Below are 26,348 nucleotides of genomic sequence, written 5' to 3' on the forward strand. Positions count from 1 at the left end.
GTCAGACCTAGTTCTGCTTTAATCTACCCTACCTCTCTACACAAAGATCTCAAAAAATTTTTTTTCAAAGATCCTACAAAAGATTCTTCAAAGACAGAAATGCTTCTGCAAGATCTACTTAAGCCTCTGCTTTCCCATACTTAGCTTTCCTAAGCTGTTGTCTGCCTGAAAGTTTTATAATAGGTATTGCTGAGTTTGAAACTTGGAAGTAAACTGGTGTAGTTTTTCTGGTATTTCGCATAATGGAGTGGATGTTCCCCTTCCCCCACCCCCAAAGATGGTTCCCATCCAGAGGCTCACTACAGAAGCAGAAATACAAAGAGAAGTGTAAGATGGAGAGTATAACGGTACATAACAGTGACTAAGTTTGTCACCTCTTGGTCATTTCGTCTCATCTCAACTCTCACTCACCTTATTGTTTGTCTCTGTTCACAATTTCCAACAAGAAACCTCAGAATCCCTTCCTTCTGTTCTGAAGTAGCTGACATCTTGATATCTGCATCTTAGCCGGCTTCCACTTATGACAAAATCTTATCCCCTATGTCTTCAATGCTAACTTCACAATAGTCTCTTATGAGGGACTGCGTCAAAGAAATGCGGAAAATTCACATAAATATTACCCAAGGCCCTTAGCTACTATTTTGTTTATATGTCAAAACAGTCTCACAGATTGGAGAAGACAGACTTCTTTTCAGAAGCCCAATATTCCTTGTTTTCCCATGATTCATAATATTTTTCAGTTCTTCAAAAGACAGCAGCAAATATAACATTAAACTCTAGCATGATAGGATTTTTGTAACTCTGTCCTTTCCATTTCTTCCATTTCCCTCCATTTGCTAGCCTTCCTGGAATTAAAGCTAACTAGTCTCACATCCTCATAATTATCTTTACTCCATAAAGGTAAGTGCAACTTTTGCACAAGCCATCTGCTACTGGGAGAATTCGTATTTTTGTTAGCAGTCTGATCACTCAGTTTTTCAGTTCTCCCCATAAGTAAACAGACACCATATAATGCTAGTGACATACATTTTTTAATTAGGCACTTCTCTCCTACAAAATAAGAACATTTTTATCCCAAGTGAGGAATAAGCTAAGGAAGAAAACATTTGTAAGAGACCCTTATTAAAATGTCATCTGCACATTATTATTCAAAATGCAAACAAAACCAAAAACAAACAAAACACTATTGCAGTAAGCCACATAAGCAATAATACATTTCAGTTGCCCAGAAAACAACTTGAATGTAACAGAAAGCCACAATTTAGAGACAATATCTATTTTAGAGTTTAATAAACATTCTAATTTTCTTGTGCCTTTTTTTTTCCCTAAAGGCAATACTTTTCAAATTTTCCCATAAGGAAACTGTTGCCATTAAGCTAAAATTTCATGCCTTTTTTCTTAAGGAACAAGTCTTTAGGCAGAATATAGGAACTGTACTAAAAGTTTAACGTAAAATGATGGAAAAGATACAATTTCAGTGGTATTATATTACCACAATTCCTAATTAATTAACACATTAAAAATGCACTTAGATACTACAAACACCTTTTTTTTTGATTTATAGATAAAGTGATGCCATTTTTATATTTTTTACATGAATTTTATATTTTACACCCTTTTTGTGAGAAATCACTTTTTAAAATACAGCCATTCCAATTAAATTAAGTCACCACTACAATCATTGTAAAAGAAAGTATTTTATATATTTAAATACAATAAGATAGGATTCAAGTTGTAAATACAACATTCTCTTATGTTAATGCTCCCTTTTATTCTTTATCATTGTCAAAAAACATATTATGGAAGTTTTGAACAGCAGGTGTAACAGCTGTGTCTTTGTATTTCATTCTGCACACTTGGGTAACATAATATATGTGAATTTGAATTTAAATATCACTATCCTAGTGCTGCTTTCTATGAATAATTGAAAATAATGACATCCTACACATACCTTTAACTCTAAATTCACCTACCTAGGACTGGCAGGGATATACCAGCACCTCTCTACATTACTAGATCTGCTGAACTTTATGCTCCATCTTCCAGAGTGCTTTCTTATCAGCTCTTCTTTAATTGTACTTCAGTCCTACAAAAGAATGATGGGGATATTTGAATAATAAAGCGCAGAGAAAATGTTAAAAAGTATCAAAGTGACTGAAGAACTTAATTGCCATCCTCAAAAAGCAATGTAATGACACATTTCTAACTCTATGAGGAGGAAATCCATAGACAAACTTAGCTAAGAGCAATTCATCCCCTAAGCACAAAGATTGCTCTCAAGGACAATTCTGAGCAGAAGCCTAATTTTAGAAGCCCTATAGGAACTTTCTATTCACTACAGGCACAGCATAGGAAAACTACCTTCAGGAAACTAAAGTTAACCACTACCATATCATCCTAAGACCCTTTGAAAGCAGGACTGATACCTTGCATCCCCAGCTCTGACCAGCAGTCAGCTCACCTGAAGCTAATGAGTTAATGGAACCAGCCCCCCCCCACACTCCAGGTGGGTAGCAAAACCCTGACTCAGCCATTCTTCAGCTGCTTCAGCATGAAGAGAAGTTACTTGCAAGGAACTGAATACCTTTTGAGAGGTGTTGGCCATCAGCATCTTCACACTGTGTGTAGGTATATGTGTTATGGGCCTTTTACCTCTAATTACTATCTGCAGAGCGTGGATTTGTGCTTGCACATGACTGACTACACAAGGCATTAACGCACACAGCCTACCTTGTCCCTCCTTTCCTCTAACCTTCAAAATCCAAAAATGTCCTTGATGGAGGACAGAGCTAGAGATGAGAGCGGGTAGATTGTATGTGCGCACATGGACATTGCACCTCAGAGAACTCCAGTTCGATTGAGTGTATGCAAGCATACATAGGTGACTTTTGATTCCCCTCACCTCCCCCAGCTACACAGTTCTCTACAGAAGCACGCTGGAGCCCCCAGAATGACACTCTCCAAAAGACTGCCCTGCCAAAAGCTGCACCAGTCTCCCTACCCCCTCCTGGATACAGCTGGAATTGCAGGTTACTATTTTGAAGCTCTCAGGACTGGAACACAGGACATGCCACGAACACCACCATAATCTGACGGAGTGTGTTCAGATCTGAAACCCCTTGGGGCAGCCTCTGAATGGAAACAGTTATACCTCAGTATCTTTCTGACAGGTAGCCACTGCAAGGCATCTTTCTGAGTGATTCATCTCACGCAAGTAAAGAGGTAAGAGTATGTCTGACAGGCAGCCATGTGAAAGCATTCCTTAGTACCAAAGGACATAAAAGAAAAAAAGAAAAGCATCAGGCAGATCTCACCACTTCGATGGAACTTGGAAATAACCATAGGAATGAATTTAGGGTGACTTTAGAAAATGTAAGTGTGAGGTCTGCCATTAGGGCCCACAAATTCTCCACCCTTCCACGTAGATATAAACAACCACAACTGAAAGACACAGGAAGCAGCATGTCAGCCATGCTCTTCAATGGATTTTTTATCAGTGCCATGTTATGATGTTACAGAGGAAGAAGATTCTCCCATTTCTGCCAACAGGTAGACGGGGTAAAAAAGAATTTTTCTTCTCTTTTTGTGCACAGAACTCAAACTGCCAGGCAAATTTTCACCGAGTAAACAGACAAGCTCTGTTTTGGAGTTCCAAATTAAAGAGAGAAAATTTTCCATGGGAGTTAGAAATCTAGCCGTATCCCACAGGGAAAAATCAGTGTAAGTGAGCCTGTTAGACTTCCTCCTGCTGTTGATAAGTACTTCTCCAACTAGAGAGATACAGGTCTAGTCTATCCTCACGAAAAATCTAAGACATAAAGGGTGGTGTTGCAGGAGGATTATCAAGAGCAAGCCTGGACCACAGACAAGGACCAGAACATAGACACCAACAGTGTGTCAGAGGCAAGCAGACCATGAAAAGGAGATTTTTCCCCAAACCATGAGAAGATCTCAATTCCATCTTGTTTATATATGTAGCACAGTACTGAGAAGGTCAACACCTCCTACTTATCCCTCGATGAGGCAGAGAAACAGCCAGCACTCATTTTGAATTTCTGCATCTCAGAGGGCTGACAGGTTTTCTGTGTGAACAGAGACCTGGTGCAGAAAATTATACAAGTAAGCTCCTTATCTGAGTAGGAATCATTTGTTTTAATAGGTCTGTTTGTTTGTGGCTGAAGACAGACAATGGAAATCCTTTGCCACCACTGGAAAGAATCTGGAATTAACTGAGGAACTGATATCCTAAAGGCTCTCTAAGTTCACTAGGGTTTGTACGCAGTCGAAAAATAGCCAGATAGATAGATACTACCCTGTGGACCTGAACAGCCAGGCAGGGTCTATCCACTACAATACACAAGGACTTAGCACCTCCCCTGTGAAACGCTGAGCTGTTGTAGTGACAAAGAAAAACAATAAAAGTGAGAATAAGAACTTGAGAATAGAAGAAACTAAGGGAAAACAAATCACTAAAGATAAGCACATGCTAAGAAATGCAGCTTAGACAAAGTTGCAAGTTAAAAGGAGGCTCAGATTCCAGCGAACCATTGAGAATTAAGATTCTGGGCATACTCTGTATACTGTATGGGCAAAGCATGTAAGAAGACTGAGAGGAGAAGCACATATAATTTACAGATACTGCTAGTGATCAGAAGTCTGTGGTTCAAGTGATTGCATTTATGCATAAAGACAACATGAGCATACAGACTGACAACCACTCAGAAAGACCTAATTAAGACAGTAGAAAGAAAACTGTAACCCTTTATTTTAAATCAGTTGTTAGGCACATTTTGAGATGACTGTGTACATTTATCTGTGATCATTCTTCTTTTCATTTTGAGTAGTTTATTTGATTTTAATTTCAGAAATCCTTAAGGAATCAACTTTAACCTTCAATAAGTCATGTTTAAATTGCAATATGAATTGGCACACACCATTTGCACATTTCAGCATACTTACTTGGGCTGCTACAACATTGTGATTTAGACAAAGTCACTACACCATTGAGGAATCAAAACAGGAGTTTTCTTAACATTAAGGTAAGAAGATAAAGCCCTTGAGATGTGATTGTGCATCTTCTTGTGCAATAAATGTAAGGGAAAACTCCAGCATATTCGCATACTTAATGGCAATCTATTTAAATTAAGCTAATTCTGAAGCAGACATATGTGAGAAAATACTAACTTGGGGGTAGTCACTAAATTTCTGCCTTGTACACAGCATACATAGAGGAGATGGGACCCTACGACAGACAGAAAAGAGAAATGGCCAGAGCAACTGAAGGGTTAACTAAAAATATTTGGAGCTCCAAACACAGTATCTCCCACTGATAGTAAGTTGCCAGTTTCCACACAAGGTTTCCTGGGCACTGGCAGTACCTGTAGGTGGGGGAAATCTCTGCATTACTGAAGTCTGTGATTAGATTGGGATTGGGAGATCAAGCTAGAACTGATGGAACGAAGGTTACTGAGGTGAACCAAGAAGAACTGCTAATCTTAGAGGCCAAGGACAAGAAGATCGTTAAGAAAATACCCTAGAGGATAAGATGTGGTAGGTACACGGAGCCAAGGAACGTCAGTCAGGGAGAACAAGGCAATGTGCTCCATTCTGCTTGTCCCTACTGCCTTCCTCATGCTGTTAGCTGTATCACACCCCTGCAGCCTTAAGCCCTCTGCCCAAAATAACTTACCTGAGTATTTCTGGCCCCCTTTTAGTCTTCCTTTCTGTCCTGTACTATGAACCCCCTGCTCCCCCCCGCCCCGCCCCTTTAACGTCAAGGGCTACAGCAGCTTTTCCTTTTGCCTGATATCACACGGAAGCGGTCCGCAGACATAAAAGAGAACAGGAAGATCCCTCATCTGAGTCCTGATCCTTCAGCGCCAAGAATGAAGGGAAACAGTTGGGAAACCCCCTTGAGCCCCTGTGAGCACGGCTCCAGTGCGAGGTTCCAGTGCCCGGGAATCTGCAGCCACCTTCACGCAACCGTCCCCTGCCTTGTGATGCCGGGAGGGGACCGGCGCCGTCAGTAGCCTCCACACCGGGGGCCCCACACACTTTATTGCAGCCCAGGCTCGCCCCGTGCTCGGGCTCTCCGGCGCTCGCCTTTCCTCACCAGGAATTACCTCAGGCTCACGGCCCGCCGCTTGCAGACGCGCGCTCGCAGCCCACCACACGACGGCGGCAACGCAGCCCAGGGCCAGGGAACTACCGCACCCCCCTTCCCTGGCGGCACTTAATGCCTGACCGGGTCGGCCCCGCGGCTAACACTGAAGTCTGCGACCGTCTCGGACTCTGGCACGGTTACCGACACGGCAACAGGCCCCCAGGAGCCTCCCCCAAGTCTTGTGGGGGCAGGCAGGGCGCCGAGCGCCCACCACAGGCGCAGCCGCCTAACGGCTGCCCAACGGCCGTCTAACGGTCGCCCAACGGTCGCCCGCGCGCCGCGCGCCGCGCGCCCCGCCCTCACCGCCCCCTATGGGCGGAGCGCGAGGCCGGCCCGCGCCGCGGCCAATCAGCGCACAGGGACCGCAGAGGATCGTGGGACGGGTAGTCCTAGTGGCCGCGGACTGCTCCGCAGAGCGGCGGCGCGCGAACTACCCTTCCCGGCGCGCCCCGCGGCCGACGCGCGGCTCTGACCCGTCGGCGGCCGAGGGGCGGGAGACAGCGGCTGCGCCAGGCCTGGCAGGAAGGCGGCTGAGGGGCTCGGACACCCGCCCCGGCGGCGCGGCGCGGCGATGAGCTCGGCCCGGGAGTCCCAGGCCCACCACGGCCTCAAGCGGGCGGCCTCCCCCGATGTAAACGGTCGCGGGGCGGCTGCGCGGGGGGGAGGAAGGAAGGGAGGGAAGGAGGCCGCGGCGCGGCCCGGCAGCGCCTCCGCCATGGAGCGTCGCGGGGCCCCGCGTCCGCCCGGCCCGGCCCGGCCCGAGCCGCGGCGGCGACGTCACGGGGGGCTGTGACGCCGGGGGCTGGGGGGGCAGGCGGCGCGGCGCGGCCCGCGGTGACGGTGCGTTGCGGTGCCGGCAGGGCTCGAGCAGCTGGGAGGCGGCGGACCTGGGCAACGAGGAGCGGAAGCAGAAGTTCCTGCGGCTCATGGGAGCGGGCAAGGTGAGCCGCCGCCGCGCTTCGGGCTCTCCCCGCGGGCCGCAGCGGCGCCCTCGCTGCCGCGGCTTGCCGAGAGGTGGCGGACGGCAGCGAAACGCAGCCTCCCCCCGCGGGCCTCGCCCGGCGGCGGCCTGGCGTCCCGCAGCGCTGCGGTGCGACGGAGCGCCCGGCCGCAGCCTCCCCCCCGGCTGCCTGCCCTCGGGCCCCTCGGCGGGATACGTGCGAGCCTCCGAGGGCGTTGCTGTTGCAGAATCACGCCCCCCTTCCAGGGACAAAGTCTGTCGCATCAGAAGAAGTTAAAAATAATAGCAGATTGCTGGTCGGGAGTAAATAGCAAACCTAATTAAAAACAACTGATGTCCCCGTTATCCAAAGAGAAAACGCTCCAAATCAGTTCTGGTACTATGCTCTCTGCAAAATTAATAAAATATAATGGCATTTTTTCCATGTACAAAACGTAGCTTTAATATTGAAAGCCTACTTAAGTCATCTTCAACAGGAAAAATAACTTTACTTGTATCAGTTTATGTTGCTTGAATAGTCTAAGCTTAAAATACTGCATTAAAAGGGTTGAAGCTAAAAACTTGCTAGCAGGTAGAAATACAACACTGTATTAAAACATCCCACTACCACCAACTGTAACTTCTTAATGGCGCTAGCCCTGTTATTCCAGTTCGTGCCTCTGGGGATACATCTGAAAGCCCTGCAACGATGTAGCCAACATAATGATCACAGCATGGAGGTCAGGCCTGATACTGTGAGCAGTCCGTAAATGGGACTGTACCTGCGTGAGATGCAGAGGCTGCACTATTGCATAATACTAGAGAAATGGATCAAAAGGGTAAAGTGTCAGGATCTAAATCCACACACTTATACCCTATTGTACAGTGTAGCTTTCATATCAGATGACCACCATTCTTTCTTATTTGGCTGACGTACCAGCATGGTTTGATGTCTTTCTCTTTGGAGTGGCAAGAAACAGGAAAGAAAACAGAACCAGCTTTGGGGGTGTGGGAAGAGTAAAGAAGATCTAGTGGTTGGGGTTTTTTTTTTTCCAGATAATTCAATAAAAGATAAAGATGAAGTGAGCTCCATCAATAGACCACAGTTGTTAGCTATTAAAACTTACTGTCTTACAGTTGGTTGTCAAGGTTTGACAGCAGACCTTTTCTGTTCGAGATTTCCAGAATGTTGGCAGAGCTGTCAGTGCACCCTAAAGCTCCAAAACAAACTGCGTTTTCTTTTAGAAAGAACATACTGGCCGCCTTGTTATCGGAGACCACAGATCAACCTCTCACTTCAGGACAGGTCAGTTGATCCAATAGCTGATACAAAGTTGGAAATCACTTGTTTTGGAACATCTCAGTACTTTGAGCTTCACAGATATTGCAGGGAAGGATTTCAGCTTTTTTGGCTGAGGCTGAAGACCGGTCAGGTCATGTAGTTGTAAAAGTTCCTAATTCTTCTTGACTGCTGACAAACAGGAGTCTCTAACTGCTTTTACTTGCCTTCCAGGTTCAGCAAAGTACTTCTGGTGGTCAGCTAAACTTGTGTACAAATGCTTTGCAAATTAGGGCCTATACCTCCTCAGTCTTACTCTGCTAATGAACTAAGAAAGCAGTATTTTATTGCTGTTGGTACCGAGGTGTGTTATGGTACATCTTCATTGCTGCCAAGAATAGCCATCCAAAGCTCTAACAGCAGTGTGCATAAGAACAAGACTGATTCCCCACCCCCACCCCGCCCCCAGTCCTCCTCCTGCTTACTTACTGAATAGATAAAGATCTCTTGTTGCCTTACAGCGACAAGGTAGAAGAGAAAAATATCTGCAAAGTTATCTTGGCAATTAGCAGTAAGTTGATGTCATACAACATATGACCATGATAACTCATTTCTTATCAAGTTTGCTCAGGTAGTAAGTCAAAGTACACTAAATTCAAACTGGGCCTTGACCATTTGAGAGAAGCTTTGATAAAGCTGTAAAGAATAGTAACTGTCAAGGTTCCAGAAAACTTCTTTCCCCAGTATGCTCCACTAATAATTTTTCAGCTGGGGGGTGGGATCTACCAGACCAAAACCCCAAAGGAAGCCTGAGGATCTGTTCCAGGTTCTGTCACCTGCTGATTTGACTCAGAATCACTTCTCTGTACCTGAGTTTTCTAGAAAGGAGATGATGTTTCCTCTAAAGAGTCACAAGTATTCTGTACTGCTTTGTTACTAGCAAGAAGTTAAGATGCTGCTTTTTCAGCAGCAGAATACCAGAATAATTGTTTTCTTAACGCTTTTCTTTCCCTTTTCCTTTTCCAATGTCTTTTTGTTCTTCTACAGTAACACACAGCTCTAATTTCCATTGAGCAAACATTAATTTGCAGTACAAGCTTTTCATTTTATAAAGGTATAAATTAAAAGTTAGTGTTGTAAGCCTATGGGGGCAAATTAAAAGTTCCTACCTTTGATAAGGTCAGAGAATTCTCAACTACTTTAAAACCATATTTGCTTCCATTAAAAATAACGCTCCTTTATTTACTTACTGAAGTAAGTAGCAATAAGGGGCCTGTAAAATTAGCTGATGCTGTGTTAACTAGACATGAAAATTAGTTTTCCTACTAATTCCTAAAGATGGACAAAAGTAAAGAGCTGTAGCTGCTGTTCCTGAAAATTCATGATGCATAAAATAGTCCCAGATACGACTCTAAAACAAGAGTGGCAATATTGTTCTGACTTCTGCTGCTAATCATGGTTTCGAGTGTGTGTTATGCAGTGAAGGTCGGAAGCTTTTTCTTTGCTGTGACGTGTTGCAGCATTGGCAGGAAGCATAGAAAAGCTGTAATACTTCTGTTTGCCTTGGTTAGCAGAGAATATACCATGCATAGTACATCTGTCTGAATGTCTCAGGTCTTAGTAACTTACTGTCCCATCTTTGTATCAAAGCAATTTTACTTGCACACTTGGTAAGACTGCCTATAAATCTGGGGGTTTGTATAGAACTACGATAGTTAATAGTTCTTAAGCAGGCTAAATTTAAATTCTTTCACATATACAATAATAAAATTTGAAAGTCTGGTGACTTTGTGTAATTGGATATCTTTGTTGATTTGAATGAACCATAACCAAAGTACACTGGACATGCAGGGGAAGAAGACAAGAAAATGAATGAAGAACTAGAGTCTCAGTACCAACAGAGCATGGACAGCACAATGTCTGGACGAAACCGGCGCCATTGTGGACTTGGTTTCAGTGAGGTAGTAAGTTGTTTACCCCCTTAATGATTTGTCTCTTGCTTCACTAGGACAAGATGATACATGTTTTAAATATCTAATGACCATGAGTAGTAGCAAACTTAGGTAATTTAGGTTAAAGGACAAACCTGCTGCATTCACTCAATCACACGTACGTTGTGGTAGCTATTTAAATGCCCTGAAATGATTGATGTTTCTCATTGTTCAGAGAAGTGATATGACATGCTTAATGCTCCATAGTAGTCAAGACAGATTAGGACAAAGTGACAAATCTATTAAATCAGGGTGTTGCCAGGGAATACATGGGAAGGCAGGGTGACCACCTACATTGTCAGTGAGAGCTAATTAATCTGTTTTAGCTTCTTGTTGCTGTGATGCATATACCTCTCTGCACCCACTTTTAGGACAATAGAGGGGGACAGACAATGGAAACTAGCTGTACAAAGAGCTGAAGCTCTTCAGTGAGTTGACACCTGACTGGTCATGTAGTTAGTTACAAGGTATTCTAGATGGATGAGCAGGAAGAGAAGTGTGAGGGAAAACAACAGAATGAGGTTATTGGGAAGCTACTTTATCTGCAAATGGAAAGGTGCAGTAATGAATTTTTTGCTAACTGTTAGCACTAACTACTGTATAAAACATTTAGCTAATGTTTCCAGACCGAGTAAAACAACCTGTGCAGTGCCAGGAATTTGTAGTATTATGAACACAGAGGCTTTGTTCTTTAGGAGCATGAACAAAAATCCATTTCAGGGCTGTCCTTGTTAGCAGCAACATCATTGGATGACTCTTCCGCATTCCAAACACTGCATTGTAACGCTGTGTGCTAAACTTATTTTCAAAGATTAGTCACAAATATGAATTTTTTGAAGATCTGGCACTTAGTTTCAGTATGTTTCTCTCTGTGACAAATATTCGAGTGACATGTCATGTATCATGTCCACCAAAGTAAAGAATTACTGAACTGATGGATTCTGAAACTCTTCAAATAAATTTAATGGTGTCTTCAGGATTTCTGTTGCAACTGAATGAAGATGTGCCTGATGAATCCATAGATGTTATGTCTGGTACTACTGATCACTCCAATGGAGTTGTTTTGTGTCTAATAATTTGTGTCAAAGATCTGTGTAACAACACATTCTACTTCAATATTAAGATGAAAGGAGCCATTAAGCAAAACATTCTCACTGGACACTAAAAAAGATGCAGTTGCCAGGAAATAATGGTTTATCTATCTCATAATCTGAATTTCTAGTTTCAGGAAGGTGAAGATGATGATGATGCAGCTGGAGACTCCTCTGAACATGAGAGTTCAGAGGACTCTGAAAGTGGCTCTGACTCAGAGCAAGAGGAATCTGCAGAAGACCTACAAGCTGCTGAAAAACATGAGGAAGCTGAGGTTCCAGAAAACAAAAAAGAAACAAAAAGCAATTATAAAATGATGTTTGTTAAAGCCAGTGGTTCATAACTGCAGATGTAACAGCTTTGTATTTAAAGTACAGTAAGCCTTATTGTTACAGTGCAAAGTGGAGGACTGCTACAGCACAAATCTTTGTATTATGATTTTAAAAAGACCTTGTTAGATGACAAAAAGTAGTATTTGCTTTCAGTTGCCATGGGTAACATTTTTATGGGCACAGTGGTATTCCTGTTTTTTGTAAAGTGTATAAAGTACTGGATGAAGAAATAAATTCTTTTTGTTCCTGCCCTATCTCTACGATGTTATCTAAACTATCCCTCCCTTTATTCCATGTCAGATCTTGTTAGTGGTTTCTTTAATGAGTAGCCTAGTCTTGAATTTTTAAATATAAGATTACACGTTAATTACTGGATGTTGTGTTAGTTAAAAAATACCAGTATCAGCTCTATTCTGTGTTGTACTACAGCTTTAAACAATGATTCTGTCTATAGATGCTAGTCTTGACAGGGCTAACAACAGAAGTCACTCAGTTAGTGATGATACTAATCACTGTATTCATCTGAAGTCCTACAGCGGTTGTATGGGAAAGGAGATTTTAGAAATACAACAGAAGACTCTAGCTGCTTCCTTGAGTTTATTATAGTACAAGGAGGGATGAGAACTGTGCACTGAGTGTAAGCTGTAGCTCTTAATACTTTTCACTAGAAAATAGTGATTTTTGAATTACTAGTTCTTGGTTGCAGCACTGAGTTGTTTTTAATAACTCCTCCTGAAGAAACTAGTTTTCTTTGACAGAAAAATGTACTTTGATAATGAAAAATATATACAAATCATTTAGCTTTTTTAAAAATAAGATACAGAGTTAAGTATGCAAGCCATTCTTCCTTTCCTCACCACATAGGCACCAATTGGATGTCTGGAATGTATTACTAAGAAAAGGTTCCACCTCTCAAGTGAAGTTTATATGCTTAAAAAGTCAGGAGTTCTAATAACTCCTTCTAGTAAGGATTAAATATGTCCAGTTCTTCCACAAGTTTATAGGTTATCATTGTAGTTAAGTAACTAATAAAATATCAAAACTTTTTAGACTTTGCTGCTTCTTAGTGCAGACAGATCAATTGCCTCTCCTTGCTAAGAGGACAGAACATCAAACGTGTAGCTCAAGTACAACCTCATTCTTCCACAACAGTGTTTTAAGAAGCACTACAGACACTTGTGGGGAATCTTCTGTTTCTGTATACAATTTATGATATGCAGATAACATTTGCAAGTCAGCTTATGTGAAAGAAGCAGTATGTACTATCACTGTAAAGATTTACTGAACGTAAACATTGCAGCATCAGTTATGAGGGGGGACTTGAAGTTGTGTTTTGGAAAAATAAAAGCAATATCATTTTAAATAAAATCTGACTGTAGATTTTGATTAAGGTAATGCACTCTTCTATATTTACATTTAATATAATCTTTTCAAAATAATTAGGCTGGTTTTCTTTAAGGACCACCTTACAGCAGACACTGAAGTTTAGTCATTTGTACTCGTCTCATATGGGTTTTTTTGTTTTCCTAGTATTCCAGATCTCTAATACATAGATAAAAAAATAAAATTGTATTGTTCTTGTATGAACTGAAGAAAGGAAATACCACCATGATTTACAAAAGCTACTCTACCTCCAGGAAAATGAAGCTATTACTTAAGAGCACAAAGCTGAAGAATGGATAGTCTCATTCAAAAACAGGCTTTGGATTCATGGTAAGTCTCTGAGTACTTATTTTGTGGACAACAGTTTTGGTAAAAGCCTTTCATACCTTCAAGATGTTGCTTTAGCTAAGGCCTGAAATAAGGATGATGAGAAATCTGAGGAAGACCCCAGTGAGTACAAGTATAAGAATACCTGTGTTAACACTAAATATTTGGCATTTTTTTTCAGTTTTAGATTTTTTAAAAACTTTTTTAAACCTTAAAAAAAATTTTTTTTAAACCTTATTGCAGAACAAGGCTATCTGTCAAAAATGCTAGTTCAAACCGGGCGCATTCCTTGAAGACAGAATAATGAGACCACATCAACCTAGGTCAAGCTGTTCAGTCTCTTTCCCATCCCCTCATCCCCCCAAATTTTATACTCTAATTGGCAATAATGGTGGTGGTGGTGGTGGGGGGGGGGGGCGTCAAGCTGATTAACTTTCCTAATGGACCACGATCAATTTTCTCCTATTCAGATGATGTAGCTTGTATCAGCATTTCACAGTTAAATTCTTTTAGACATGACTGCTGATTTGTTATTTGCTGGAGTGCAATTACAAAATGAAGGTTTAGGCAGAAAAAGCTGCAATACATGGACCTCTCTGCCTTCTCTGTCCCAGCGGCAAAGGCAGTGCTGCTCTCATAACCCTTTTTTTCCCCCTCACAGCTGCTCAGACAGCCTCTGCACAGATCTCTCAACTTAACCTTCAGCACACACCTAAACTGGGATTCCCACTTCCAAAAGCTGATGCAATCTGTCATTGTAGAGATAAACTGCAAGACAGTAGGCCTTGCTGCCTTCCCACTAGCTTCTAAGGAAGGGCAAGTAAGAACCTCACTTGATGGCTTTTCTGCCCAGTGCAGCCACCCTGGGAAGGCACAAGGAAAACATCACCTGGCAGTCACTGCATGGGTCTTTGCCCCACAGAACAGGCTACCACAGTGAGCACCACTGGGGGCTTCCACCACTCCTCTCTGCCCTGAATTGATTACAGCCTCTTGCCTTTGTAAAGCGATTTGGCCTTCGGTCTGAAATATAAAGGAACAGGCCATACTAGGATAAAAAGTAAACTGAAATTAAACTATTCTTGTAACAGCTCTTACCAGAAAAAGTCAACACAACATAACTTCCATTCCCCAAACACATGACAATTAATATTCTAAACATCCGATGAGGTTTGGTCCAGCTCATTTCTGATGCTGAACAGAGAATAATCTCAGAATAGGAAGAGTTCTACATAATAACATGTGTTTCTATGTAACATTCAGAAATAAATTACCAAGATCATGTCAGTACCTGCAAAGTCATTCATGAAGCAGCCTCTCCAGCAAACTTCTCCAGATATGCCAGAAAAGGCTAATTTAGTTCAACGGAGATTCTGAAATTAATTCAGGAGTCAGTTTTTAACAGTATTTGGTATAATAGCTTCAGCATTAGTGGCATGGATAACAACAGAATGAATTCAGCTCTCACACTCATTGGAGATGGAGAACACAGAGGAAGACCAAGGCTGGTGTCTCAGCTGATCCTGTAGTTAGTTCTCTGCTTTTCAGGTTGGCATGGAAGGAGCTCCCAGAGGCGACAGCAGGAAACGTAAGCAGAGGCTGAATCACAAAGAGGGAAACTGCATTTGTCTTTTCAAACAAGATTTGGCCATTGAAACTTCTCAACTCAAAGACCAGCTTACTTCCATCTCAATAAGAAAGGTAGAAGTCTGCCCATACTTACTTCTACCTGCCTTAGGAAACAACTGATACAAGCTAGATTTGTCAGGGAAAAACTATCATGTCTTGTAAAAGTTCTCACCTATTTCTAACTCCCCACTAAAATTTACCTTGACCTACACAAAGGTTAAAGCACTATCAACATTTGGCTTTCAAAGATGAAAAATACATGACCAAGTAGAAAGCACATGTGTGCCTGTTCCCCTTGCATTTCCCTGTAGAATAGGGAAAGAAGAGTACCACTGCAACCCACACCACCCACAAGGTCCTGCAGTGACAGAAGAGGATGCTTCCATGCCAGGTGTAAAGGGATCTGTTTCTTTCTCACCATGAGGTATACAGGAATTCTTTGAGGCCAAGAAAACCTGATCTATAAGGTGCCTTGTAGCTTTATGCAACTGCTTTACAGTTTACTCTTTTTCCCTGAAGAGGAAGCTGACAACTTGATTCCTGAAAGCACAATTTATAGGCCAGCTTCAAAGCTATAGGTCCTTCTAAGGCTCTGGTTGGGGAATTCACATCAAAGATGATGTGCACATGTTGTTCTGATGTCAGAGCGGCCGGTTGGTAGAAATCTCTGTGGATTTACTACAGTCCCCAGAACGTGGATTAAATTATGCACTGAAGCTGCCTGTGTAAACTGCAGGAGACAAAGAGAGTAAGTGGCAGTGCAATCTCTCATAATCAAAGTCTGGCATAGTCATTTGCATCAGATCTCTTGGAAGCTGTCAGGGGACTAAGAGAAGGGACATGTGTCAAGGTACACTCACTGATGGGACAAAGAGCAAGTTCGTTTTGTTTATTCTTAAGACTGACACCTCAACTACATTTTTCTTAAGAAAAATTCCTGAGTAGTACAAAGATGTATAGCATCACTCATGATGGACAGCTAAAAGTTTCCTCAGCTTTTGCATATCATTAAAGAAACAAAACACTCACTGATTTAAGCTAATTTGACTTGTTTCTGATACCTGTACAGGTACAGAATGAGATCATACCAACAGTTTGTGCTATTATCTATCCAACTCCACTTATGGTGTCCATAGCTCAAGAAGATCTATTTGAGGGAAAAAAAAAAGAGGAATGAAAAGTAACAAATGACAAGAGACAGGTTTCTGTATCATCAGTCAAGCGATATGGGGCTCATCTAAATAAAACTTCCTTTCAGCTTTTTCCTGACTGCCCATTGTGACCAGCAGTGAAATTTTCTTAAACCATTCTCATAGCAGGTAAGTCCCATCAGTGATTTTCAGCTTTCCTTCCATACCAGAAGTGGATTGTGTTCTTTTCAAGTGCGGCAAATCAAACCACATTAAAGACTGCGGAAAAAGTTCGACTATCTGAACTGGCTTCTTTTCACCTTCATATTTATTGCTAAAGTTGTAGAACACACAGATGAAGTTTTCATCCTTAAGTGGTTAGTACCACATCTGCTGCTTCTCATTACAGCCCCTAAAATCTAGTAACTGATCTGTGTGTAAGGATGCATAGTCACAGAACATCTCTTTTCAAAACATGTTTGTCTAAAAGTGATACAGTCTTAATATAAGAAGCCAGCACTAGACTAAATAAATAAATAAATAAATAAATAAATAAATAAATAATAAAATTTACTCAGTATTCAACTGATGGAGCGACTACCCAGACCCCAAATAAATGCATATAAAATCATTTGCCAAATCACTTCTTAACTGGATTCAGTGAAGAAAGCTGAAGAGTCTTTAGGCTTATAAAAGGCTTCAAGGAAGCCAGGGCACACAGCTGCAATCCTAAGGTGTTCCTCTCTCTCCTCCCAGGGTCTCTAGTATTCACATACGTCAGGCCTTGGTAACTGTGCAGGCCATCCATTTCTAACACTAGTCTCAGCAGGTGTCTCTCAACATTGGCTGATCCTATGTCTTAGCACCAAATGAAAAGAGAAGTTCAACATGTGTGTGCACACCCCACATGCGCACACAGACACAATGCACCCATCTGCTGGGGAGAACACAAAGTCCTGGTATTTGCCCCTGTTCCATACTGGAGGAAAAAGACAAGCCTCAAAGGCGCAGTATGGAAGAAGCAGAGCAGGGACAGAGAAGAACTCTGTTCAGCATGAACTAAGTGGTTGGAAAGCCAACAAGACAGGCAACATAAGATACAAACAGAATTAGCAATGATTTATGCCAAATCTTCGCTCCAGAGTGATAAAACTTGTTGTAACAAAGTGTCCCCAACTGCTTCATTTCAGTAAGGTTACATCCTGCATAACCCATCAGTCAGGGCTTCCAAAAAAACTCAAAACCTCTCCAATATCTCAAGAGAGAAATTGGAGAAAAATGTTACACCTTTTCTCAGCTGTGGGGCTAGAGACAAAAAGCCAGCCCCAAAACTCTCACAACACAGCAGAACTCAGTCAAGAGACTGGAGAAGGCCAGAACGCTGAACCCTGCAACAGCAGATCAAGCCATTTCCACAGGGAAAAGGAGGACTTTACTGATACTAGCCATTCTTAACTGAAATGTGGCTTAAAAGTACACAGAAGCACAGCAGCAGGCAATGAAAAAGACAGTTCTTACTATACTCAAAACAGAGTCATCAACAGTTTCTCTTCTTCACCCTCTGTCACCATTGATACTTCTACTCTGGTTTATCCTATTCACAGAGTATTTTTTGTACTAGGACACAGGGCTTCACATTCTTTCTCGCCAGGTATTCCAGCTCCTTGAATCTTTTTACAGCTAGCTTATTTTAAACCACTAGGCTGTTCTCCACTCTCACCCTCTTACTCACTCCTGTTTGCAGACACATCTCTGCAAAAAACCCCACCACTCACCTTTGTTTTCCTAATCCCTTCCTTCCTTTGGTACTTTCTTATGCTATAGCTTCTGGCAAAAGGCTTCTCCTAGCGGACAACAAGAAAACAACATTGTCCTTTAAGCTTATATAAAAGTTTCAACAATAGCTGCTCAGTAAATGGTGTCCAAGTGTTTTATTTTTTTTTGTCTGCAGGCTGTTGATTGCCCTGAGGCAACAAGAAACAGGACACTAAGTAAATAACAGGTAAACAGTACACAAACACCCTATTACATATGCGATACAATAATTTCATGGTAGGCTTTATAATTTTACTTTCCTGTTAGGGCTACCTGTAGTTTAACATTCAAAGTATGGTTGTGGCACTGAATACCTCAACAGACTTGTATTAAAAATGCTCTTTAAAATTCCAAAGCTTTGAACTAGAGAAATCTCAAGAAGTTCTCATGGAAAGTTCATCTCAGTTGGTTCAATTCAGCTACAGTTAGATGCACCTTTTCAAATAATAGAAAAAAAATGTAACGGGGTCAGACCCAATCAATACAGTTGTTCAAACAGAATTTCAGGCACTGTGATGTGTGTACATTTTGTGCTTTTTCTTTGTACTGCTCCACTATGAAGAAAGGTTGCTTTTGCTAGTAGAGCAAAAAAAAAAAAATCTTAGCCTTTTGAATACAGCCAAATAACCAACGGGAATGTTTACGAGGTGTGGAAAAGATAGCAATTTTTCATGTCTTTCCTGAGCAGTCTTTGTTCATTTTATAACTACGCAATACATACACACATGCTACACAAGCAAACACTTTTAAATACCCAGACATAAATCACAGCAGTAAAGCATCAGATCATGCCTTCTGTATCTTTCAAGTTTTGAGACTAAATAAATCTGGTCCTTCCTTCATATAACATCCAGAAGTTAATTGCTGAAACACATGAAATACAAAGTTTTATAGCGAGGCATAGACACTGATACAAAATAATATATATATATTTGAAGATCTGGAAATCAGTCAAGTAAATGGTGCAGGTGCAAAAATAACACTGTAAGCAATACCAAAACATGCTGGGAGTGCTTCACTGTCTCAAAACACCAACCCTTCCAAAGCTTATGGGATACCCAAGACCACCTCACTTGACCATTGACAACTTTTTTGAAATAGCTATACAGGCTTGGTAGTATCTTTCAGAAGTTTTTAGTTCGCATACAAGCAATTTTCCAGAATAGAATCTGTTAAAGCAGTTGCTTTCTGAAAAATCTTTCTAATTAGGGGTTTTCCAACTATTTCAAAATAGTCTGGATGCCTCCAACTAATGCGGCTCTCCAGCTCTTCAAAATAGACAGCTTTATACAGATACACAAAAATGAGCAACAGCTCTACAGCTCAACAGGATTTCCTAATAGCCTATCAGGTGAATATAAATTCAAAGAAAAGTTAAGGGAAAAATAGGAGGGAAAGTAGTGGGAAGGCTTCATGCAAGTTCGAAGAGGTGACAGCAGTAGTACAATACGAATATTAGGCTGTGGTTTCAGAAATTCATCTGTGCAGTAAAATTTTAATAACCTTAATGCAACAAACTGAAAATACCAATGTAAAAGGGGAAAATTCAGTCTGTACAATGTTTGCTTGGTATAACACCGCAAAACACTAATTAAATAACAGTGCTTTCACAAGAAGAACTGCTAGTGCTTTCTAATACATTCCTGTTTCTTTTAATTATAGAGAGCCCCAAATACTTAAGTTGCTTAACACACAGGAAAAAATGCTACTTTCTGACAGAAAACAAACTGAGTGACACTTTAGTCTTCTAGCCCACACTGTCTTTTTCTAGTCTTGATATTAGAGAAGCAGTGTGTAACACCTACAAATCAACATTTTGATTACAAGAAACAGAACTGAAAAAGGAAATCAACCCAAACCAAACTCTGTATGCAACTGAAAATTATCTGTAATTATGTAAAGACTACATCTAGGCCTGCAAGAAGATGGTCACTGGAGAATAGGATTACATATATTCAACAAAAAGTTTTGGAAGAAAAAAAGTTTTTTTTTCTGGTCAGAATATGAGATTAATTGTGAACATAGGTGTTTGATTTACCCCAGATTAAAATCTTTAGAAAGATTAGTTTCACTAAAAATGTTCGTGGTGTAGCACTGAACCATAAAAATCATGGTCAAAGACTCCGTGTGTTTCCAGCCTTGTATGTCTGAGAAACAAGACAAGCGTTTCATAAGCAGCTCAATTCTGAATTCCTGCTTCATGCATCTCAAGGTCAAATATTAAACTCTCAAGTTCACAGACTCAATGCTGAGCCACAGAAATACTTCTTACTGCTGTGGGTTTTTGGTTTGTTTGGTCGTTTTTTTCACATTTTGTTCTACATATTACGTTTCAGAAGAATTAAACATTTCCATCAGTCGACATCAAACTCATGTCATTTGAGGGAAATGTCATAGTGTAATCACCTCTGGTTAGGTGCTACTGAAATCTGGTATAGTGGTTGACTGCCAAATCTCTCTTTGGTAAATATCATATTCATATATATTGCACATGTTACTGTGTGATGCCTCCAGGTTTAAAAGGTGGGAAATGACAGTTTTTCCTTCTCAAAATAAAAGTAACTTGTGGTACTTCATTTCGGTAGAAACTAAATGGACAGCAAGGACAGTATTGTAGCAGCAGTATTTAGGACACAACTCCAAAAAATCTCTCTGTTTAAGAATAAAGATAGATTTCATGAAATGCCATGATACACTTCTTAAAAAAGACTAGTGTACAGGAAACTTGATCTAAGTCCTACTGAAATCAGTGCAAAACTCAGGAACTTCAATGGGATTTGAACCAAGGAAGAGCAAAATGCCAGAACAGCACAAACAACTCAGGAATTTTAAACCATATGGATGCTGATTAGAAAGTAGACAAGACAGAGGCGAAAAGAGGCAGTTATGTTAATATTTTAATCTGTACATATACCATTTTCCAAACTGTTACATTTTATTTAAATTAACGTTTTCCTGCAAAATATTTTTCAAAATTTTTTATAAAGGCAAAAATAAATCATTATTTTGGCAAAATGTTTCCAAGTCGATACTGGCAGTATTGAGGTAAAACAGATTGCATTAGCTAAATATATACTTTTAAGAATATTTCTGAGTATAGTGTTAATATAATATGATTTGTCTTACAGTCTGAAACTTGAAAGTCAATCAATTTCAAGGGTTTTGTAACTATTACTTGAATACAGCAAATAAACATGTTAGTGGTTTCCCAAAATACTGCAGAAGTATTTCCCAGTCATTCATATTCAGAGCTGATCTCAACTAATAATTACACAATATTGGACAATTTCTTGCATTCAATGTGTACACAGTTTTTCAAGTAAAGGAATCACAGCAATTCATTTAATCTCATTTTCTCCCTATGTAACCACCTCACTCTTTGCCCTATACATAAGTAAAACACTGAATGTGGACATTTGGCAAAGTTGAGCACCACTGAATCTACACACAAAATTAGCAGGTGCCACATTACACTAGCTTTGCTGTTTCCAGGATAAATACTAATTAATACATCATATTTTATTGTTTATTGAAAAAATCAGAAGAAAAATATGTATTTAGTAGAAAAATGACATATGCTATTAAATTTTATTGCTTACTTCACATCTTTTAATTAAAATTTTCCTTTTCTTCCACATCTCAACTTATGAAAAAATATAACTTGTTAGCTGTTTGTTACCGAGGGGACAGCATTACTGTCAAGAGCAACGTAAAATACTGTATGTTGATAATGGCAAGTTAATCGTACGGGATCAAAAAGGAAACTGGAGTTAAAACTGGGTATCATCATGCGTTTTGTAGACAATTTCAGCTACACAGTGGTTAGTGACATTTAGAAACCTAAGCTAGCAGTTCCTTGCAATGTATTGCTTAACGGGCAAAAGAGTGAGTGATTAACTCTAGAAAACATCCATTCCAAAACACACTTTCAGTAAACCTCTCAAATGAGTTAGCTTTACCCATATGCTATGAATGTGCTTCTAGGATTGTTCAATTTACATTTCTTCATGAAACTTTACATTGTGCATCTAAGCCTGAGGGGGAAGTAACAGCATCTTGTAACATTTATGTAAGTAGTTTCTCTCAAAACAAATTCAGTCCTTGATTAAAAAAATTCTAAAATATATTCTGTTCTAAAAATACATTGTCAGTATCTTACAGAGTTTGTTAAAAGTGCCATTTATTCATATAAAAAGTCTGAACTAAACTGAAGTCAAAATAAAATGATTTGCAATTTGCTTAGTTTTCATAGAAAATCCCCCTATTATTCTCAGAATATATTTTCAAAAGAACATGTGGTCAGCTGGTGAGTATCTCTTCACAGAAAGCTGGTAATGAACTTTTTTTTCTTCCATGCAGCGTCACTCGGTGAGTTTTGCTTTGAGTCTTATGTCAATGCTCAGATACTGCTTTGGCTAGTGTGAAGTAAAATAAAGTGTGGTTAAAAATTGAAGTGAGCATACTAATGCCAAGTAGTAAGCTCTTTTAGGAAATAATTTTATATTAAAGCCTTCTGCAGTTTGACAGAATGAACAACTAATACAGACACATTAAGTGAACAATTATTACATGATGCCACTGAGCTAATGCCTGAACTACTGCGTCCTTGCATATTGCTGAAGTTACTGCAGTTTTTTCTTGATAATTTTCCTGAAGAAAACGTAGGGTTTTTAATATACACATATACATACATATCTATGCACATACATACACATGATACACATACTTTATAAGGGCAATGAAATTATATTCATTTTTAATAAAGCATCTGTTCTACTTGAAATGGCAAAGTAACCTAATCAGAGACAAAAAACCCATCATTCTTCTGTTAACATAATTCAATGGAAAAAACACTGAATGCACAAAGCAGTCAAAGAAAATATTGCAAAATTAGGTATAAAGGGCTAAATTTTTAGCTCACCTCAAACAAGTCTCCAGCCTTAGTTCAAGCGTAAGGTATCAGCCCCTAAAAGAAACCCCCTCTGCTTGCAATGACTTTGCTTACATTTCAGATGCTCCTGTGCAGCAAAGGTACACACCATGCACAGGCAAAAACACCTAGGCGCCCTTACTACAGCCACAGCAGTGCCCAACTCTAACAATGGAAGCGAAAACCACTGCTGAAAATTTGGCCCCAAGCTACCACTAGTAGAGATGTCTTCCTTCCTTCCCCACATTAAGATTATGGTAGTATCTTATCTGTAAAGCCACAGCAGTTATTTGAAGACTTTATTAGCTCATGTGTTAGCTCATTAGAAGCAATACTTGCTACATGAGAATAAAATTTTCTGGTTTCTGAAAAACACAGGCATGCATACATTTGAATCTAATCTAGGGCTACTAAAAAGTGTTAAAATTCAGCAAGTCATAGCAAAGACACAATGGCAAATCAAACATGCCAAGAGCAGTTAGTTCTTACTTTTAAGGTGTTTAGACAAATGTGTAGTGAAATCCATTGCTTAAGGGAGAGTGAGGTGGTTGTGGTACAGAAGGTGAGGGTGCTTTAGATGGATAGGTCAACTGCTGAGCTAGAAGGGATCACATACAGGAATTAGGTAGCACAATCACACACACACATTAAAACAGAGCCACCTTAACTTTTTCTATCACATGAATAGGAAACCTGATTAGTAACGCAATGAGGTGATACACTATTTTAGTTACATGGAACACAATTTAAACAACATTTCCACCTGCTTTTTCCTTTATTTTTTTCTTATCAGTTGCATTAAATTGTGCACATAAACATTCCTATTCTGATGAGAATAAGGACAGCCTATATTAAGATGACGTTTTACTGGAACATTTTAAGGCATGCAACACTGATATATCCTAATCAAACTCTGCTTTTAAAAGTGGAAATTCTGGAATAGCACCTCTATTTGCTAGTTTTGTCTCAAGATTTCACTGAGGTTGTACAGGTTTTCAGCATTTCCTTTATAATATGCCAATAAATAGAAATAAAGATGATATCTAGAAAACCACAAAATTAAGAAATATTTTACAACTGTATATAACATTTTGCTTAATACAGTGCATAATATAGTAAATACATTTTCTGATCTCAGCTTGAAATTTCAGAATAAAGAATGTAACAGAATAAAATGATCTTTGTTTATAACAGAGTAATGGTATGGAAAACAATTCTAAAACAAAAGCGATTCAAATTGAACTCAATTTTAAGTTCTGCTTTTACATTTGGCAGGACAAAGGTGTATTGATTTCCAAACAACAATGAGGGAAGCAAACTTTTGATACTTCTGTATCTGATTTTAATCTTTCAGATTCATGCTATGATTTCCATTTAGAAGGGGGATTTCTTACTAGGAACAGAAGAACCTTGATATGTTGCTTTCTAGGGGTTAGATCAATGCACAATTTATATTAGAAGTGTTATCACAGCATCCTAAAGCATGTCAATTGCTTCACAAAAAACTGGGAAAAGCGAAGCTTCACAGCCTTTTCCAAAGTAACTTTTGTACAAAATCTGGACACTCAGTTTTGGATTTTCAGAAGTGGTCTGCTTGGTCAGTAAGGAGAAAAGCTGACAATCCAAACTTTAAAATCAAACTACAAAAATAAGAATGTGAACAAATTTATTGATCTGTAAAATTAGAATAAATGGGAATGTACAATCAGCTGCGCAAAGCATCACATGATTTTCTTTCTAATCACTTTAGATCACCATAAAATGGCTTATGGCCTGGGTTTATATATTTTCTATCAAAAACAAACTATTTCTGCTTATTTTAGAATTCCCTGAAAGCTTTTTTTTTTTTTTTTTAAAAAAAAGGAAAACTAATAATTGAAATGTAAGCAAGACATGTTGAAAGAGGTGAATATTTTGGATGCAAATGTTGCAAGGAAAACTGTATGTATGGAGGTAGATGTTTGGACTTCTGCAGACAATGAAGTCCTTAGGTAATATCTGAATTTTTAAAGTGTCTCAAAGAAAAAAGAACTAGCTGCTGAACTTCACAAAAGTATTAAACTAAAAAAAAAAAAAAAAGAAATCTCACAACCGACCACAAATGTATTTTTCAGAGAGAACTTAGACATTTGAATTAAGATACATGTTTTAATTCCCTCTTTGGGGAGGGCTAAAGAATTAGAAAAATTGTGTGGTTATGCACTCTTAAGAATATCAAAAGTGATCACACTTCTGAAATAATTGTTACAAAAACATTAAAAATACAAGAATAAAAACAGTAATGAAAACATAGCTAGCACATTCACTATACAGCATAAAGAGATCAAACATGTATTTCAGTGCTGTGCAGTTACTGCAAATTCCTGCCCACCAAGAAGTATGTTAACTGGCCACATGAAGTCTGTCCAGTATGGCAGCTACTGTAGTCTTGCCGTACAGACAGAGAAACAATTTCAGGTAAGGGCTGTGTTCATCCTTGCTGATCTCTGCTTCTGGGTTACCTTTTCCCAGAAGCTAGAACTCACACGGCAAAATGCTGCATTGGTTTGTACCTCCTGGGACAAAGTCCCGCTCCATAACCCAAGCCAGTGTTAGCGCACAGATGACCTGCTCACTAAAAGGGGGACCAGACTGGCTGCAGAGAAGCAGCATCTATGCACAGATGCCTGAGGGTCCAAAAGGTTGTTGCTGAAATCCTCCCAAGACCTTACAATCCTGTTCCTTTCTAGTGTCTAGCCTATTAGGCATGTAAGTGGAAAAGAACATGGCATGGTATCCATATTTTTATTTAATACATAAGAAAACTTCCACTTTTAATGGAGCTTTGGTCTTTGTAAATGGAGCTGAAGCTGAATACAACAGAATGCTTTCCCTGCCCTCCATGCATTTAAGTGCTGCTTTTTTTCCTCAATCAATCATTTTATCCTTTCCAGTAAGGAAATAACCCACAGGACCTCTCCAAACTCTCAAGTTCGTAACAAAAATATATTCCATCCCCTCAAAATCACATTTCCCTCGGGTTTAGCTGCCATTGCATCCTTGAGTATACAGCTATATTCAATCAACAGTCTGTTACTATAGATGTATGCTATGCATCTGGATATTGGAATAATCTGTCTTTAATGGGAAGGTCTTTAGGGCTTCTCTGGCAAGTGCCATAAGTTTAAACTGACAACTTCAGATGAGAAATGTGCATATTTTTTCCTCCATCATAGTTGAAGTTTCCATTATTTTCATTCTCCACTGCAACAGTGAACTGTGCCAGCTATAAATGACTAGTCAGATACTTGCTAAAATAACCGCTATGTGTTTCTGTCATGTGTGATACAAATTGGCT

General features: G+C 39.9%; 2 protein-coding genes across 11 annotated transcripts in view; one reads left to right on the forward strand and one right to left on the reverse strand.

Moving 5' to 3' along the window:
- Window positions 1–6,612: 6,612 nt before the first annotated feature.
- Window positions 6,613–12,051, forward strand: C5H11orf58 (chromosome 5 C11orf58 homolog). The gene is made up of 5 exons (XM_026104525.2): window positions 6,613–6,794; window positions 7,024–7,104; window positions 8,349–8,409; window positions 10,234–10,343; window positions 11,596–12,051. Exons 1-5 carry the CDS (start codon window positions 6,735–6,737, stop codon window positions 11,806–11,808), a joined length of 525 nt encoding a protein of 174 aa, XP_025960310.1. The 5' UTR covers window positions 6,613–6,734; the 3' UTR covers window positions 11,809–12,051.
- An 8,909-nt stretch (window positions 12,052–20,960) lies between these two features.
- PLEKHA7 (pleckstrin homology domain containing A7) overlaps window positions 20,961–26,348 on the reverse strand; it is a 160,885-nt gene continuing 155,497 nt past the window's right edge. For 8 of the 10 annotated variants that reach the window (XM_064513084.1, XM_064513083.1, XM_064513081.1 and 5 more), the window contains 2 exons: window positions 23,501–23,609; window positions 20,961–22,496 (listed from right to left, as the gene is read on the reverse strand). In XM_064513084.1, the coding sequence (XP_064369154.1) occupies window positions 23,512–23,609 (98 nt within the window). In that variant the 3' untranslated portion in view covers window positions 20,961–22,496; window positions 23,501–23,511. Of the gene's footprint in view, window positions 22,497–23,002; window positions 23,610–26,348 lie in introns of all 10 variants that reach the window. The other 2 variants (XR_010389512.1, XM_064513082.1) reach the window with 2 other exon arrangements.

The sequence above is a fragment of the Dromaius novaehollandiae genome, chromosome 5, assembly GCF_036370855.1.
Source record: "Dromaius novaehollandiae isolate bDroNov1 chromosome 5, bDroNov1.hap1, whole genome shotgun sequence".
In the NCBI taxonomy this organism is placed as follows: domain Eukaryota; kingdom Metazoa; phylum Chordata; class Aves; order Casuariiformes; family Dromaiidae; genus Dromaius; species Dromaius novaehollandiae.

Bases quoted from the DNA above. Each gene is read 5' to 3' on its own strand.
- C5H11orf58 (XM_026104525.2), top strand. From the start codon at position 6,735: ATGAGCTCGGCCCGGGAGTCCCAGGCCCACCACGGCCTCAAGCGGGCG. The intron at 7,105-8,348 runs GTGAGCCGCCGC...GTTTTCTTTTAG, and splicing joins GGCTCATGGGAGCGGGCAAG to AAAGAACATACTGGCCGCCT. The intron at 10,344-11,595 runs GTAGTAAGTTGT...CTGAATTTCTAG, and splicing joins GTGGACTTGGTTTCAGTGAG to TTTCAGGAAGGTGAAGATGA.